An 18,911-nucleotide genomic window follows, 5' to 3' on the forward strand; every position below is an offset into this window, starting at 1 on the left:
CAGGACAGCAATATAGGCATGGGGATTGAGAAGGCTATAAATGGAAGATACTATTGGTTAAATTTACCACAGTGTTTTGTTTGAAGTCAGGACTCAGCCTTACCATCTTTTATGAGGCGTTACATTGATTCTCTTGGGTGGCATCTATTGAACACTGATTTCTGAATTCCAAAACTGGATGTTGCCTTTCCTGTGTCAAACTAATGCTTTCAGAGCATATGACATTATTGGTGTTAGTAGTTTGGTGAGGCTGCTGTGCTGCTATGTGCCTGTTTTGGATATAAATCTAGAGGCTATTTAGGGCTACTCAGTGATAACCATGGACATTTCTTTTTCTTTAATACAGTTGTTCCTTAAATGTCCCAGATTATAACCTTAAATTTAGATACATGTAAATGGTGAGCTTTTGTAGTGCAGATTTTATCTTTGAAAGAAAATACTGATGTTTATTCCTTCGATGTTGGTGAGACCCTTCTGACATTATGTTTCAACTGTTTTAATTAAAAAGATTTGGGTTTTTTCTTTTTAATGGCTTACTGTAAAAAGGTACCCATTGAATGAATCTGTGATATTTAATATTTCAGTGTGTATTTGTATCCTGGAAGGGTATTAAATTTGGGGAAAGAAACATGACACAAGTGAAAAATTTTCGGAGATGAGATAAATTTAATGACTGCTTCTTAAATCATTTTTCTTAAATACAAGATTTTCAGTAGTGCTATTTAAGGCAAATTATCTCCTCCAAGCCCCAGGTAGTGCCTCTGGTGGCTGTGATTTGTGTAAATTAGGATTTTTATTTTTTATATGTAGTTCAAATAGCTTGAAATAGGCTGCCACTACCTGTAGCACTACTGTGCTACAGTCTGTCAAAGTTACACTTTTATTTATTTATTTTTAATAGCAGAAAACCTTGAGTGTGAGCTTTACAAGTATCTTATTGTACAGTCCTGCTCAGATATTTGTGGAGCAAGACTAAGAGAACCGATCCCGGTGGGTATTTCTTCTGCACTGCTAAGCAATGCTTTGTTACAGATGGAAATAGACAATTTTCTCAAGAAGGGAGCCTAATCATGAACTGAAATAATATGCGTTGTGAATGATTGGGTTGGAGACCAACGTGTGCAAAGCTATTTGACAGTATTTGACATTCTCTAACTGAATTAGAGACACCTGTTTTTTGTATCCATTTCTGTTCACTTGGCCAAATGGCTCAGACCCATTTTAAATTGGAGGATGCTACTCATCTTTTTTAAAAGCTCGTTAAGATTTAGTCTTGATTACATAATATTTGGGTGTAAAAGATGTCATACTGGAAAATATTTGTCCTCTGGAATAGCCAACATTTCTCACCTCTGGATGTATCATACAACATTCCTTGTCTCTTTCAGGAGCTTGGGCTCCCCATGCTGAAAGTGGCAGCAACGGAGATGGTGTCTGGAGTGTCAGGGGAGTCTGAGCAGAAACTGAGAGAATTGTTCGAGCAGGCTGTGGTGAGACGCCCATTAGAAATAATGCTGTGAATTGTTTGTCCTTTTCTTTGTAAAGATTCATACTTTGTTGCTGTGTTTTGAATTTGAGTGAATATTAGTGAGTGAATCTTTATACTGCTGCACACAAGTCATGGTGTCTCCCCTTCTGTGGCTAGATTTCCATTGTACTAAGTGTCATGCTGTCATAGAGCACAAAGATTACTATTCTGAAATCTTGACAAAAGATTGTTGCTTGGAGCAAAGAAATTATTTACCTACTTGGAGCTGCTTGGCTTGATTTATAAAATAAAAAAGATGTGAGAGCAGTTTACTGTGCTTGTTTTGTTACAAGGTCAGTTTTTTGCTGTTTTTGTATGGCATGGAATTTGAGTGAACGTGAGGGACTTAAGACTTGGGAGTTTTACATATAGAGAAAGAAATTTGGGACAAATATCGTAAGAGGAGTCAAGTTACAGTTGAAGTCTTGCTTTCACGCAACTTTCAGATTCAGTAGGAAGGAAAGAGAACCGGACAGGTTGATATGATTTTAATTTAAACAAATGCAGATTTTTTATTTTTTTTTTTAGTATGTGGCTAATGTTTTCTTTCATGAGGACAGTTTTCTGTTCCTGACCTCTGAGAATGTTCTGGTTTTCCAACTGTATTCTGTTCTTCTACTCTCCCCCACAACTGCATATAGGTGTTTAGAGTATGTTCCTGTATAAAAGGATGCTAAACAGGGCAAAAGGATTGATTGTGAAGCTCTTAGATTATTATGTTTAGTTCATACTACATTTTAATTTTCAGAAAGCCCTCTTAAGATGTTATTTAGAATAAAATTAAATAAACGATTGCACAGAGTTTTCAGAAATTACGTATCTTTTGTATGTATAGTGATTGAGGGGAAGTTGCTGTAAAAATTATTTTAAAAAAATGTATTGCGTAAAATCTGTTTAAAAATAAAATCTGTTGCCTTTTTTTATAATCCCTCCCATTCACTTTTCCACTTAGTTTTTCTACTGATTTTTTGTGCAGGGGATAAAAATAGACATAGTTCCACTGTACCTTATGCATGGACTGTGGAATCTTTATAGCTTAGTTGCATTTTTTTCCTCTATCGGATTGAGGAAAACTGAATGACAGCTAGATGGCGCAGTTGCTACCTGATAACACACAATGTGTGGGTTTTAAAACACTATTTTTTTATATGGGACTTTTTCTGAAGATGATTCTAGTGTTTTCCTTTAATATTCATTTGCACAACTAGTGCTTTTTGAGGATATTAACAATCTTGTGTCAGTTAAACACAATTCTCTTCTGTTAGTTACACTAATTATTATTCTATATTTGTGTTTGCTTTTTGTGAACGTGATGTACACGGAATTTTAGAACACTTGTAGGAGTTGCTCATTTTTACTCTTTGAACATGGTCAGGCTCTGTAGTAATCTTGAAGTCGGCAGATCATTTGTCATGACCACCTACTGCTCTTCTTGTTTCATTATGTCTGTCAGAAATACTAGCCCTTGAAATTCCACAGCTCTCATGTCACTAACAAAACAAACAAAAAACCAAATCAGACCTTTCTTGTCTGATTTTCTTTTTTTGGATTTAGGCCAGTAAGCAGTCACAATGGAATATTTATGGAAAACGTAAAGCAACATAGAGGTACACTTAAATTTTAAACAATTTATAGAGACATTTTGAATCTCATACCTTAATTGTTTCATAGGCTCAGCTCGGCACAGTTTCATAGTCTGGCAGCTCTCCAGATAGTCAGTAAGAACAACAGGATTGTTGCAGGAGAGGTTGATTGTGCAGCAGACTTAGAGTAATAATTATAGACCAGCAAATCTGAAAAATTTCTCATAATACACTATGTCAGTGTAATTTTGTAATTATTAATATTTCTTGTTCCTAGTCCAGTGCACCATGTGTCCTTTTCATTGATGAGATTGATGCAATCACCCCAAAAAGAGAAGTTGCATCGAAGGACATGGAGCGGAGAATTGTTGCTCAGTTCCTAACTTGTATGGATGGTCAGTTTCAGGAACATCTGTACTAAGCTAAACTTTCTAATTATTAGGCTCACTGTCTGCTTTCCTTCAGTAGTGACTCGTGGTTACTTTAGTGGAGATAGTGGTGGTAATTTTTTTGTATTTTGGCACAGTTTACCCTGGGGGTGTGGGAAGATTGTAATAAATTTGAGGGGATGTTACTACATTATTTTCACAGTGGTCTGTACAGCATTATATAAGCCTGTCTGTTGTATAAACATATAGATATAATGATATAAGATATAATGGGAAAATATGTCAAATGTCATTTGAAATGCTTATTTTTGCTTGATTGTGCAAAATGGAAATTCTAGGTAGTAGAAATAAGGATGTACAGCAGTTTAGTATGACTGTTGGTTAGTTTATCTCTATTGTTCTGAGTAGTATTGTGTGCTGCAGAAACAGAGTCACATAGATATCAGAACAAAGTTGAGATGGTGAGTATGAGTACTAACTTCCTTCCTTCCTTCCTTTAGACTTGAATAACGTGGCTGCCACTACCCAAGTCCTTGTTATAGGAGCAACTAACAGACCTGACTCACTGGACCCTGCACTGAGGCGAGCTGGGAGATTTGATCGAGAAATTTGTTTAGGGATCCCAGATGAAGCGGCAAGAGAAAAGTATGTGTTAAAACGTTTAAGCTTCTTTTTGATTAATTAATAAATAAGGAAATAATGTGTAAGTTAACATACAAATTAAGGAAAAGTACTTTATTGTGTTTAGTTCTATTTGTGCCTGTACACACCTAGGGATCAGCACACGCTGAAAAGTGCAGAAGACATTAAGTGTGCATCTACTCTTTGTCTTGGTAGCTGCGTCTACTTTTGGGGTGGTTTCCTTTCTTGTGTGCAGATCTGCTTTTAGCATTATGTTAATAGGTTTTCAAGTGCCTTAACAGTCTAGATGATGGAATTAAATTTATCTTTTCTGTTGTTCAGGAAGTTAACATTCTGTCTTTGGTGCTCCCTATGTAACTGTTAAATTAGGAACATAAATTAAGTGTTAGTCCTCTGAAGCACATACCGTAAGCAACAGGCCTAGATTCTTCCGTTCTGTTCCTCGTGGAAATACACCAGTCCAAGCATTAAGCTGAGCTGCAGTCATCCTGTTCGGTGTAACTGGCCCTTTTTACTCCAAAGATCAGTGACCATAAGACTAGATTAAAAAATATATTTTTGCTTTTTTAATTAAAAAGGAACTGCTACTCATTTCCGCAACAGCACAAATCACAGGAAAGAAGTGTGAAAACAGCTGTGGCTTATCTTGTTACAGGAAGGAAAGAAAAGTTAAAGGATAAGTTCCTTCTAACTCAACTGATCTTATTTCTAGGTTGAAAAAGCAAACTGTTCTGCTTGCAGTATTGCTCGCTTTGTGTTGCCAGCACTACTGGCCATTATTCCACCCTTTCCCCACCCCACCCCGTGCTTCTGGCCATGCCTCCACTTCCCCCCCCTCCCCTTCTTCCCCCAGATCTACAGCCCTGTGGTAATTATGTTCCTTTTGGTTGTGGGAAAACATGCAAGTGGTTAGAGGCAGAACTAAAAACCTGATTGGTGAGAGTTCTGATTCTATGAAATTTCTTAGGTTCATGTTAAAGATAATTATATTCCCAGAAATAGCACTGTTTCAAAGGATAGGAGTTGTGAATGGGAAAGCTGTCATAGTGTGTAGAGATTGTTCACAAGTTAGAGTGTAGTCACATTTGTTCATATTATTGTTTCGTACAAGTGTTTGTATTTGTGTTCCTGGAGGTGTAGGCTTACAGGAACTGTTGATTTTATTTTCTTTTTTAAATTACCCCTTCCCTTCCTCCCCGCTTCTCTGTTTTGTTTTGGGTTTGGGGTGGTTTTTGTTGGGGGGTTTTGTTCCTTTTTTTTTTTTAAAATAAAAGGGTCATATAGAAACAGAAGTCCTTATAGTGTGCTGATTTACCACAAAATAAACCAGTGTTGCTGAAGGCATGATTTGAACTGCTTAGCTGTGGTTCTACAGCCTTAGGGGGATGGAGTAGGATGAGGAGGTGTACCTGGAGATCTTGCTTTACTTACAGTGTTTTCTTGTGCATGTATGAAGGTATATGAAGGAAAATAATATATGTAGGACACAAATTCGGAATGAACCATTGACAGTTCTTAACTTTTTACACTTTGAGTCACTTGATTAGTTACAGCTGTTGTCAAACAGGTTGAAAAATTCTTCAGAATCAAGCTAATATCACTAATAAAGACTTAAATGAGACATGATGGAACTTGTTAGTGGGGGAGGCAAACAGATGAAACATATTACCATTTCAGAGTTTTGAATAGTTTAATAACTCATTCTTTTGGTAACTTTTCTGTAGTTACATTACTTGATCTGGAAATAATTTAAACTAGTTTTCATTAGAACTAGAAAGCATGTTAATGATCTTCACTTCTTTGCGTTGTGCTGCCTTTTTAAAATATTGTCGCAATGAAGTGTTGTTTTGCTGTTTTAAACAAGTTGATTTGATCCCTCTACTCAGAGTTCTTCAGTGCCAGTATTTGTGTGGTGACATTGGCTTTTGTCTTTTTTTTTGTTTTTTTTTGACTAATCATGTAGTTTTCAGTTGTCCTTGGCTTAGAATAACAGCAGGAAGTCTTGGTGGACTTTGAAGGAGCTTTTTAAAGCTTCAGCCTTGATACAGAGTAAAAAAACTCCCATAAAAAAAAAAGTGTGAAGCACAGCACTTCACTGTCAGTTACATAAAGCTGTTTTGTCTTAGTGATGGAACTGCATAGGTAGGTGTAACGTTAGCTTTTGAACGAGGATGAGGTAACGCATGAGGTGTACACATAAGCTGTGTGTTGCCTGTTGGAAATTTTACTGGGGACGCAGGAAATATCTGCAGTTATATTCCACCGACAGCGGTAGGGGAAAGATACTGAAGATTAAAAGACAGTGCTCCTCACACAGTCTGATTGCATTTGCTCCTCGCAGAATAGTTGTTGTGGATGTTCTTCAATAAATAAATTAAAATAGGATGGAACAGACAATGCAGACTAAGGTTGTTAGGAACACAAGTTTAAATATCTCAATGGATAACTTGTGTGCATCTCTGTGGTACACTCCGAGATCTACTCTGTCAATTTTGAATCATAAACTAAGGTTTAAAGAATGTATATTTAATTCACTAAAACTAGCTTTTACCCACTGATTGACATTGCCTGGTTGATACTGTTGGTTTTTGTTTGAGAACTGAAAGGAAATATATAGCATAGTTTTGTGGGTTTCAGTGTTGGTTACTTCCTAGCTGAGTAAAAACTGTTCCCACCCTACTACTTCAGTTCATGTGGACTGAAAGAGACCTTAAATCAATGCTGTTTGGTTTCATATGAAAATAAAAAAAAGCCACAGCTTAATCTTTATTTTGTTGTTCTTTTTCTGCCTACTTGATTAGAATTCTTCGGACTTTGTGTCGAAAACTTAAGCTCCCGGAGTCCTTTGAATTTCATCATTTAGCACGGCTGACTCCAGGTTATGTAGGTGCTGATCTGATGGCACTTTGTCGTGAGGCAGCTATGTGCACAGTGAACAGGGTCCTGGTAAAATCTGAGAAGCAGAAGAGCAAACACATAGACGCTGGAGGAAACACAGCTGAAGAAAGCATGGGAATAGGAACAGACATCCTGGTGGAAGAGGATACCAAACAACTAGAACTTCCTCCTAAGGTATTTATTCCTTGAAGTGTGTGCCTCTAATAGCTTAAGAATTGAGGCATTTTATAGTTGTGAAAGTCATTGCTCATAAATTCTTAAACAGCTATGGCCAACATAATATTAAATTTAGATTTAGAAATATCAGCTCCTAAGCCAGAAGCTTAATGACCCATATAATGGGTCTGAATAAGTTGCTCCCGCAACTTCTAAAAATCATGTTAATATTTTATACAAGGTCTGTTTTTTTTTTTTTCTTGGGTTTTTCATCGTCGTTGTTGTTGTTTGTGTTGTGTTGTGTTTTGTTTTCTAGCAGACCAGAGGTTAAAATAGTGGCTATATCTGTCTTCAAAAGTGTATCGACTGTAGAACTGTAAGAATATCAGACTTGCACTGAGTTTTTACCAAGCTGTTTGCTGTGCCCCCCATGAAATATCTATTATGATGCCTGGGGCTCGTCCCTGACCTGGTATAGTTACAGTTAGCCAAAGTCTAGAAGTATTTATGCAGTCTACATTTTCCCTCCAGCTATGTGATTACTTGGGTTAAATCGCATGTGGTGTCTAGTACCTATAGCAAATTTGAGGAAGAGGTATCTATCCAGTAGAAAAGTTGGGTTAGTGATGTGACTTGAGCTGCAGAGAAAGTATCTGTTAATGTGCAGTACAGCTGGAATTCTGTTGCAGAAAAATAACATTTCCAGTGCCAGAATTATTCTGTGGCCCAAGTAAGATGCTGTGGTCAGTGAACCAGAACATCTGTATATAGAAATTCTTGGCCCCATTTCTCAAAATTTGGAGTTTGTATGTGCCTTCATTATGTGTAGGCTTCCTAAAGATTTGTCTGGAGAAGTAAAACAAAGTGGTTTTAAATCCACATCGTACTCAGATTCTGGTTTTAGAAGGACTGTCAAAGAAAACTGTTATTGTATTTAACAAAAATCAGTGTAAAAAGCGGTAGTAAGCCTTTGTAGTAGAGGAACATAATCATCCTGCGTACCTCTCAGTGTTTCCTGTGGCCTGATGTAGCCAAAAGAAAGCGGGGAGGGGAAGGTAGTTGAAGCTTTTATCAACATTACCAGGATCAAAGGGGTTATTGAGGATGAGGAAGTCTAATCCTAACAGAGCCATATTTTGATAGCTGACAGGAGGTTGACATAGTCTAATACAGGGTATTGTCATTAAAACCGTTATATTGTGTTTATAATGGAAAAATAAACATACAAAACCTTTAAAAATCATTCACACAATTCAAGTAAACAAACCCAGTGGTCTTGGCTATTTCAGAGTTTCTCTTAATGGTTCTGTTAAGAGGGAGGGCTTAAAAAGAATATCAGGCACTATAAATGCTTCTGTTTCTTTGTGGTCAGTTGTAGAGCTATCTTAGTTGCAACAAATAGAAAGTGGAAACTTAACAGAGTTTTTACAATTTTTTTTTTTCCTCACTCTATCTTCTAATGAAAATCCCGGTATAGTTTTACTTGTGGTGCAGTATCAGTTTGCTTTGATACTGCCTTCCCGTATTAGAACTGGGCTGTATTTATGTTGTGAAGGTATAAAGTTCTTTGATCAAGTATTTTCTCAGATGGTTTCCCCAATAAGGAGCTGACTGGGGAAACTGGAACATACCTGCCTGAGGCACTGTGGTCTGCAAGATGGGACAGCGCTGAAAAGCTTTACCCTGTATCTCTTCTGTTTGCCCAAACTTTGTCAGGGCCTGGTTACAAAACCAGGTCTAATCAGCCTGAGGAAATGAGTTGATGACTTGAAATCAGATTATGTTAAATGAAAGTATAATCTAAAAGTGTGTTAAGAGTTTTAAAGGTTTATATGTAATTGAATGTTCTGCAAATTGCTGAAATTGTGCTGTTCAGCAGAGTTGTTCACTTTCTCTTGAGAGCAATTTTTTATTAAAAACAGAATAAATACATATAATTAATACATATTTTGTAAATTTCAGCATGGAAAGAACTTTCTCCTAATCAACGTGGGAGAAGCAGTAGGAAGAATTTGAAGACAATACATGTGCTAGCTCTGTTTCTGTAGTATCTAAATCAAGCTTGTAGTCTGTCAGCTCAGTGCTTTCGCAAGTGTTCCAGGAAAGCACTATGTCCATTTAACGTTTTTATCATTAATGTTAATTTTACCTATTTTATGTGTATTGTACATAATAATTTGTTTTATAGTAATTAATATTACAGTTGAAGAAAGTATTGCTTTGAAAAAGCCCTTAAAAAATGGTTCTTAAAATCTAATCCAGTGCATAATCTTTTTCTCTCCCTTTCCGTGTACCCTAAGGATGAATTGCAGAGACTTTTGGATTTGCTGAAGAAGCAAGACCCCTTGCCTGAGGAGCAGCTGCAGAAGCTGTGCATTGAGATGAATGATTTTATTGTTGCACTGTCATCAGTGCAGCCCTCTGCCAAGAGAGAAGGCTTTGTCACAATTCCTGACGTGACATGGGCAGACATCGGAGCCCTGGAGGATGTTCGGGAGGAGCTGACTATGGCAATATTGGTATGTCCTAACCTTACTTTCAAAGATTTTTTGCACTTCCCCCTATGCAGAAAATAAAACTATGCTGGTTAGGTTCTTAATATTTATTTAATGTATAATGTGCTGCCTATGAGTTCTAACATGCTACAAACTAGATATTTTGCAACATCTTCATTTAAAATAGTCAGACTTCTATAAGTTGCTTTCAAATTTGTTACAAGTCTGGTTCATGTATTTAACGTTTCACTTACTGTATTCATGCTTTCAATTTTCACTATGTTCATTATTGCTGAATCTTAAGTCTTCTAAAAGTTTTGTACCAATAACCTTAGTTACACAACTGTCACACAAAGAATTGGAGACTACTTAACTGGAAGGTTAGCAGTCTTGCTGCCAGTCAGAGGGATACTTACCACTAATGCCTTAAGACGAGAACTTAGCTAAATAAAATCTTTGCCTCTGAATAATGATACTTCTCCCATTTTGGGGTACTTATCAGTGCATGATAATAAGATGCTGATCGACTGTTTATTCTTTTAGCCTATAAAGAGTTGGAATAAAGAACTTGCTTATGAACGATTTTTTCATCCAACTGTAACTGAAACGAAAAGTTTCATGTTAGCTTTTTGTCGCAGATAACTATGATAATTTCTTTTATAGGCACCTGTGCGAAACCCAGAGCAGTTTAAAGCTCTGGGCCTGACTACTCCAGCAGGCGTCCTGCTTGCAGGGCCTCCTGGGTGTGGCAAAACACTGTTAGCTAAGGTAATACATTTTCTAAACATGTTTAAAAATACTGGAGAGTCTTCTTGAAGTGGATGTTTTTGTAGGAATGACTGAGTCTGGATGATACTGCGAGAAGTTGGGCTTTTGCACAACTTCTCATCAGAAAATTAAATTTGGGTCTCTGTGCTAAAGTTATGTGATTTTCTTGTTATAAAGTCACAATTTTGCTTGAATGGAGAGGGAATTACTGCAAAACCTGAAGGAATGAAGTTGGTTAAGAAGAAAGTAGTAGAGATGGGAAGAAACTCTATTAGATAACCACTTCTATGGAATATTTCACTGTAACTAAATTATATATTTAGAAGTAGTCTACACTCTATTATACTTACATATTTTTATTAATTATATTTACCTTACTGAAAATACTTTTGTTTTCCTTCTCCTCGAGCATTTCAGTTCTTATGGCCTCCCCATGTAAATGCAGATAATCATGCAAGTTTCCAGATTGTCACTCATCTTTGTCTTCAAATGCTCTTATGAAGTTGAATATCTCCTTAACTCCCACTAATTATTGAGAATTCTTCAGCTAATATGGGGGAGGGGGGTGGGATGTGAATCTGGAACACTACCTTATTAAAGAGAGAGAACACCTTACTAAATTCCCTGCCCCACCCCACCCCCTTAATTGCATATAATTACACTTTGTACTGTTTTCTATATTTTACAAACAATTGATAACTATGCTCCTTAAGTTTGTTTATCACTTCATGGACAGAACCAAAGAAAACATGAAAAACGTGTGGTTTATATATACATCTGTCTTTCCCTTTTTGATAGGCTGTGGCAAATGAGTCTGGACTGAACTTCATATCTGTTAAAGGTCCTGAGCTGCTAAATATGGTATGCACTAATCATTCTGCGTTTGTTATTTATGGAATTCTTGTCCAAAGCATGGGGGCAAGCAAAATTCCTGATAATTACACAACTGATACTGGTGCAACTAAAGTTGCCTAATTTAACCTCTGCTTAAAGTTTTTATCAGTGAAGTTGTTCATGTGAAAAGAAAAAAGCTATCTGGGTAGTTTAAGTGTATATCTTGGTTTAAATTACCTGGCAGATGGAGCCTTCTTGTCTGAAGTGGGATTTCTAAATGACCAACTACATGCGTCATTGCTTTTATGTACGTCAGGAAAAAGAACAGAAATTCTACAGTGAGAACAATTGGTGATCAGTAACTGCAAATCAACAGCTTTCCCTAAGGAAAATAAAGTTTTCAGCTTTCGATTTCAGAAATGTGTTTTGCCAGTCATTTTAGCTTCTTCATGGAAGTTTGAAACCTTGGAACGCAATGTGTTTTTTTTTTTTTAGTTGATCAACGTGATTTTGAAAGATTTTAAATGTTAACGGATGAAAGTGCTGTAGTCTGAGTTTTTGAAGCACTGGACTTAGAAGGGTTGTGGTATAACTTCGGTCCCTTTTAGAGTTAAGAGAATGTGTGGAACTGAGCAAGGCGGCTGCAGCCCACATCTCAGAAGACCATGACAGTTACGTGGTTATCAATAGTGTGGAAGCTGAAACCAAAATACTGGATCTGAGTATTCTTTTCCCAAACATGTTTTTTTTGTGTGTACTTCAAGTACTGATACAGGCAGGAAATGTAACTCTAAGTTAATGAGGAGCCCTACTTCCTTGTGGAGTAAAGAGAAAATGTCTGGCTGTGATTCAGAGACTGTGTTAAGACATTAATTTCATCAAAACATGTTTGTTTGGAACAAATGAAGTGTTTGCATTTACAACTTGGCAACGCCCACCCCTGCAATTCGCCATTCAAAGTGAAATTCTGGCTTGCTTTGCCAGCCCCCCTGTCTTCAGGCAACAACTATATGAACTTCAGATGTTCTTTGTGTTCAAATTGCTCACAGGGTTTATTTATGAACAGTTGAAAAACAACAAGGTCCTTAATGAAGATTGTATTTGTTCATTCTCATCAGCAGAATGATGGCAAGTTAGATTTACTCCCCAGAAAACAGGAATTCTATTAAACTCTGTACCGCAAACTGTCAAAAGTGAGCTAGTGATAACTAGTTCCCATGTAAATCTTGATCAGTAAGGAAATAGAGATAACAGATTGTTATCAGAAGTAAACTGGTTAGCAGGTTGCACTTCGCCCTTGCAAAGCACCTCAAATAGTGTTTAAAACTGTTGGTTTGTTTTTTTTTTTCCCAAGCAAAATCTTCATGTCTTACATTGTTTAACTGTGATCCGTCATTTGTTTTAGTACGTTGGTGAAAGTGAACGTGCTGTACGTCAGGTGTTCCAGCGTGCCAGGAATTCAGCCCCTTGTGTTATATTTTTTGATGAAGTTGATGCTTTGTGCCCTCGGAGGTCTGACCGTGAAGTGAGTCTGTCTTAAAATATTTCCATACGTAAATTATCTCAGTTGCAGCTTTTGTGGCATTGTGCTTGCAACAGAATTACTTGGAAGGGTACTACGTTCAGTATCTTCCAAGAAAAACAATCTCATAGGCTTTCTCATATTTGAGGAAAAATATGTTCGTCAAATTTTATAAAGCTTAATACTTCTTTAGTATGCATATATAAAAAAAATGCAGAGAATGTGTGTATATCCACCAACTTGGCTGTGTAGAGCTGTAGGAAAAGATGAAAGAGTGCAGTTTAATATCATGTTTAATTTATGGCCAAATCACGACACCTGTATGCAACTGTAATGCTTGCACGAAGTATGTATTTATTTGAACATGAACTGGGTCATGAAAGTATTTGAGGCAGGAACATAAGTGAAATGCGTTAGACTTCAGAGCTATTCCACCTGTGAAGTTTTCTCTGTCGGGATTTTTTTGTTGTTTTGGAATAGGAACTACCCACACCTAGGATTAACTTCTGCTTCGGGGTGGGGTGGTATTAGCGCAAGCTGTTAGTGTGTTGAAAGGAAAGCTGCTCTGGTTTTTATGCATCAGGAAGTGCATCTGTTTTATGATACTGTAGTGGTGCATGTATGTTGATGGCTGAAAGAAAAGATGCTTTTTTTTTTTTTTTCCAACAAACAAGTTGAGTACAATAGCTGTTCAGCTATTGCCATCAATTACTTTAACGGGAAGGCTGTTGTAGTTCCAGTTCTTAGGAGAGGGGAAGTTTGATCACTGTTTCTGAATCATACCTTGTCTTCACTTCCTATGAAAGATACTCAAGCTCAAAAGTTCAGACTTGACTTCTTGAACGTCCTGAGGTGCTGGTTCCCACAGAGCCATAAAAGGTCCAGTACTAGGCATCACAGTAGGCGTAGATGGTAGCCAAGGAGGGGGAACAAGTGTGCTTTGGCCTCACTATATTTCACTTCTCTGGTGGCAGCAGCAGGCAGCAACTTGGTGCCTAGAAGCCCACCCCTGTTCTTCACAGCCTTCTTTAACCATGTAGAGGTAGTGCCTGGGCAGGAGACTGGTGACTTTGTTACTCAGGCTGTGATGCTGCTGCAGTCCTTGGGATTCATAATTGAAACTCTGGGGTGTTCAGTGTTCCCATTGGCTTTTTGAGACCTATGTGCGTTTTCACCACATATTCTAATTACCCGTAGGTGGATTTATATTTTTTATGTTTAAAATAAAACAGTAACACTTAGAACAACATTCGTGAAAATCATCAAGCAGTTTTACTGCATAATTGAACTCTTGTTCTCCAGCTTCTGTGCTTTCTTTCTCTCTCTCTCTCTCTGCCTCCCCAACTCTAGAACGAAATTCAGATTAAGCTGTTGAGTTTGGTTATAGGATGTCAGTACTATGGGGTTGACATTTAATTATGAGTAGCTCAGCTGCTGAAAGTATTGTTTCAGAGGTTTAAATATTTGGAGAACTTCCCCCCGCCCTAACCTGAATATTAAGAAGTTTTGGGTGTTCTTGTTGAGATACATGGGAGAATGATTAGTATAAATATGTACTATGTGTACTTCTTTATTAGTATAAATATGTACTATATGTACTTCTTTAAGTGAGTTCTTCATCTTTAATGGGAATGAAAAGGTTTGCTACATGTTAAAATGTGTGGTGGGTGTATAGGTAGCATGAATTTGATGTGGAAACAAGCTAAGAATATGATAGCGGTAATCCAGAATGCAGCTATATTAAAAGTGTGAAAAAGAAACTTTTTCTTTGAATAGTATTTCAGGGCAGGGATCTAGTATATCTTTTGTTTCTTTTACTTTGAAATATTCACATTCCCACTGTTTCCTCAATTTTGTTGACAAATTTCTCCTTTTGAAGTCAGGAGCCAGTGTCCGAGTAGTTAACCAGTTACTCACAGAGATGGATGGTCTGGAGAATCGTCAGCAGGTTTTCATTATGGCTGCCACAAACAGGCCAGGTAAGGACCCAAAAATCATAAACAAGAGAAATCAGACATCCTTGGTTCTCTTCTAATGAAATCATGTGTTCTTACATACTTGAATTCTGTAACTAACCTTGTTCTGCACTTAAAATTATAGTGTCTCCTCAAATCCAAACCTTTTCTGATCAATTAATCTATTCCACATTCTTGTGACAGTGTGAGATGAAGCAACCTCTTTAAAATGTGTCTTAATTAGCACCTGATATCACTGCTGTAAAATGCTTTGAAAGACTGTTGACTTATAGTTTTCTGCTATTTTTTTTTTTTTTTGTCTTGAGGCATCTGTCTCCTGTTAAATCATTTTTCCATTTGTCTTTTGCTTCCCAGGCTTCATGTTCCGAACTCCGTTCCCTCAGCCTGCAGTTAGTTCTGCTGTTCCCTCGTGTTCTGTCAAGCTTTGATATTGACAGCTGTCTGTGCTCCCTTGCTGGCCCTTCAATTTTTGGTAGTTTTTGCAATTCCTGCAGCATCATCTTAGTTAATAAGCTGAACACTGACATCTACTTTACAAACATCATGTGTTTTACAACCAACTTTCTGCCTCTTTTTTTTTTTTTTTTTTTGTATTATGGAGAAGTCTTGTGTTTTATGCATAGCAAGAAATTTGTCCCTTCCTGAATTTGAACTCCGTCTAGATGCTGAGAGATAGAAGTAAAGGAATTTGTTGTCAGTATAGAAAGAAACATATGCATGAAGATGTTGCGCTTCCTTGGTTATGAGCGTTTTTCTGAATATTTCAACTGAAATTAAATACAGGGTTACTCGTCTATCTTGGGAAAACCATACTGGTGTAGGTGCCAGAATTTTGGAAAGAACTTTTGTGCCTAGAGCACGTATTTGGCAAATTACTGGTAATGACTAGACACAGTTAGTTTTTCATGCCTGCATGTATTAAGTAAGGACAAGATGTAGAATTCTGATGAGAAATGGCTTAACAGGGAAAAACAGCAGCATAGCTACTTTGGATATAAATTGGAAGATGAGAAAGTTAAAATACTTGAGATTGCTTGGGCCGTATAGGTTAAGGAAAATTTGGTCTGAAATCACCTAAAATAGGCAACTATGAGGTGGTCTTGTTTTTTTTCCAATGGTCAAAAAATTCAAAGATTTTGAGGAAAATTTTCCTGTCTTGAATTCTTTGCACCATGACAGACTATCAAGCCTTCTACATGGTGAAGTATGAGCAGTAGATGCTTAACTCTATATCTGCGTGTAGTAATTGTTTGATTTAAAGTGGTAAGTTTCCCTGGCATGAGCTTGATGATTCCGACCTATCTAACCCAGTGTAGAAAAGAGAATTAAGGTTATACAATGTAGCACATCTATATATAGATGCAGTTGGAGGTACCAAGGGTGTTAGTACTAGTGTCATCAAGTTGCCTTAGGAAAGAGATCTCTTGCTAAATTAGTTACACTACTGCAAGTCTTTATATCAAGCAGCCTTATTTGTTAGTGTTTCTCAAGGGCTTCACATCTAATTGCTGATGATGGTGAAGTTGTCATTATCTCTGGTAGCTTGGGGTGTGAATTCCAACACTTTTGAAGATGAGGAAACATCCAGCTTGGCTTTCTGCAGTGCCACCTCAGGTGTACCACAGGTGTACAGGGGGCGACTGCTGTTAGGGCCAGCGTGTGTGGCACTGTTCTGAGCTAATGACTCCTCTCGTAGAGGCAGCTGAGTGCAAGCAGTTTAGTAACTTTACAAGGGTCAGTTTAGAGTAAATGTTGCTCAGATGTTAATTTCAAGATGTGAATACTTGTGTGTGGCAGGTTTGTCCTAATTCCCAGCTTTGCTGGGTTTGGATTTACACTGATTCAGTACTTGCTTATGGGTCTCATTTTGATGCATATATGAAATAGACATCTGTGCAATTGTTAATCCATCCCTTTATAAACCTTATTCTGGATGCAGTTTTACAATTATGTTGGTATAAGTTACCTCTGTAATCGTTTGGGGATTTTTTTTTTTTTTTTTCAGTTTTAAAAAGTCACTGTTGCCTTGTTCAGCTGCAGTGGTAGATGTACTATTTTACTATACTGGAATAGTTAAAATTACAAAACTTTTTTGAGTAATGAGGTTTGAACTAATATTTGAGGGAAGCTGGGAAATTTGTAAGGCATGAACTTGGTGGTGTGTTACTAGCCAGTGACATTGATGAAAAAAGTGAATTTGAGGTAAAAATGCCAAATGTAAAGAAAATGCAAAGGAGGTATAACAAATATAATCATCAAATTGCGGGGTATAAATATATCTGCAAATTCTGTAAATGGAAATGAACTGTATCTTGATAAAGGAGCTGTTTTGCAAACACCATAAAATAATATTTTCTGAACGGCAAAGCTTGGCACATCCAGCTTTTGCTAGAGGAGGCAGTTATCTGTGCAGTTTGGATAGGATGGATCTCTTGCTTCAGAAGGATATCAGCTGTATGTATCGGTAACACTTTGGATAGGTTTAAACTACAAACTTTTGCTGTGATATCTGCATTTATGTGTGTGAAGAAATATAGTTTCCAGTTGATGCAGCTTTTATCAGAACTACTTTTACTGAAGTTGTGGATAAATTGGGGAAGCTGATTTTTCTCTTGTGTAGTTTATTCACCGTTTACAGGGCTTAGGAATAGGCAGTGTTCACCAAATTACATTTTGCTAGTATGGTCTGAGTACTTAATAGGAGCACACTGCAGGTAGAGAACAGTGAAGGCTATGCTAGTAAAGCACTCTTACCGCCCTAAGAACGAAATGTCCAATCAGAGACCTATAGGAGAACCACGGCTTATACTGGCTAGTATATTTAAATGATTCCTGCAAACAGTAAAAGTTGTGGTGCCTGAACAGCTCTTTTGCTTATAAGTCTGACATTTGTATGGAAGATTTTTCTGTTGTTATGTTGAAAAGAGGTTCTGGGGGGTTGTGTAATATAAATCTAAATAATACATGTGTCCCAGCAGAACTTCCTGAAATCTTCTACTGGGCCAGTATTATGAAGTGTGAGATCTCATCTTTTTTAATCCATGTTAGTATAATTTAATAGGAGAGAAAATGGCTTTGCAAGATGCTTCTTTTTTAGAATGCCTGTATGCATGGTAGCTTTTATAGTTGGTTGCTGTTACTGCTCATGACCATTAGCATAGGTTGTCAGCATTGTAGTCCCAGAGACCATGGTGCCAAACGAAGAGACTTCTCTCATAAAAATATTGTAAAGAATAATAGTACTAGCAGTAGGGTAGCGGTGGCTCAGCGAGCTTTGGCATCAAGGTATGTTCCTGGCACAGTTGTTCTAGTGAGGTGTTAGCACCTGTGACGAGGTATTTTTGTGAAATGGTGGTGTTTTATGTACCCTGTGGCTGAAGACTGCCAAATTCTTTTTTTATAATAGCCTTTAAGGACTTGGAACACTCTTAATTCCCATTTTGTCAAAAGGGCAGGCACAATAGATTGGTTCCTTTATCATATACAATCTGCAAGTGGTAATTCTTATGCTGGCAGTGCTGAAATAAGCCTTTCATCTGTCCTTAAAAGCAGGATATTTGGATGGTTTTTGCACTTACTCAGTGACTTTGAAAGTCCTCTGTAGATCTTTCTTGACTACTGCTAAATCAGCAGGGATGCAGTATTCCCAACTCAATCTCTTTCCACCTAAATGCAGAACCAATGTCAAACTTTGTCTGAAGAGGATTAAACTTCTAAAGCACTCAATGTCATTAGAGAGAGAGAAAGAGAGAGGCAGAAATGTCATGTCCTGTTAGAAACTTTATGGCTCAGAATAATTATATTCTTTTTCAGTCTACTTCCTTCCCCAAGTCCAAGACTAAATACTTACAAAACCATCAAGCACTACTGTTAACTAAGGTCTGTAATTTCCCACAATTTTCTAGTTACCAGTGTGAGTTTCAGTATTGGATACTGCTGCTTTCTGCTCTTTTCTTACTTCCCCAGGCTTTGAACATTTATAAGCTCTTTAGAGAAATGCTGACCAAGACATCAGCAGCATTTACTAAGGAACTGTATGTAACCTGAGGAAACAGACAAGAAATCAGTGAAACACTACAAACTGATCATGATTTAAGCTTGACTTGAATTGTGGTGATGT

At 37.2% G+C, this 18,911-nt stretch overlaps 1 protein-coding gene across 6 annotated transcripts in view; it reads left to right on the forward strand.

Annotated features, from left to right (window-relative positions):
- Nucleotides 1-18,911, forward strand: part of NVL (nuclear VCP like) — a 46,757-nt gene that overhangs the window by 7,464 nt on the left and 20,382 nt on the right. For 4 of the 6 annotated variants that reach the window (XM_087773365.1, XM_087773366.1, XM_087773368.1 and 1 more), the window contains 9 exons: nt 1,389-1,490; nt 3,389-3,506; nt 4,001-4,145; nt 6,944-7,214; nt 9,497-9,715; nt 10,355-10,459; nt 11,258-11,320; nt 12,699-12,818; nt 14,695-14,794. In XM_087773365.1, coding sequence (XP_087629491.1) covers nt 1,389-1,490; nt 3,389-3,506; nt 4,001-4,145; nt 6,944-7,214; nt 9,497-9,715; nt 10,355-10,459; nt 11,258-11,320; nt 12,699-12,818; nt 14,695-14,794 — 1,243 coding nt within the window. Of the gene's footprint in view, nt 1-1,388; nt 1,491-3,388; nt 3,507-4,000; nt 4,146-6,943; nt 7,215-9,496; nt 9,716-10,354; nt 10,460-11,257; nt 11,321-12,698; nt 12,819-14,694; nt 14,795-15,145; nt 15,388-18,911 lie in introns of those variants that run through there. The other 2 variants (XM_087773371.1, XM_087773367.1) reach the window with 2 other exon arrangements.

The sequence above is a fragment of the Nipponia nippon genome, unplaced genomic scaffold (genome assembly GCF_047370975.1).
Source record: "Nipponia nippon isolate SJK-2023a ecotype South Korea unplaced genomic scaffold, ASM4737097v1 scaffold_4, whole genome shotgun sequence".
Taxonomy (NCBI): domain Eukaryota; kingdom Metazoa; phylum Chordata; class Aves; order Pelecaniformes; family Threskiornithidae; genus Nipponia; species Nipponia nippon.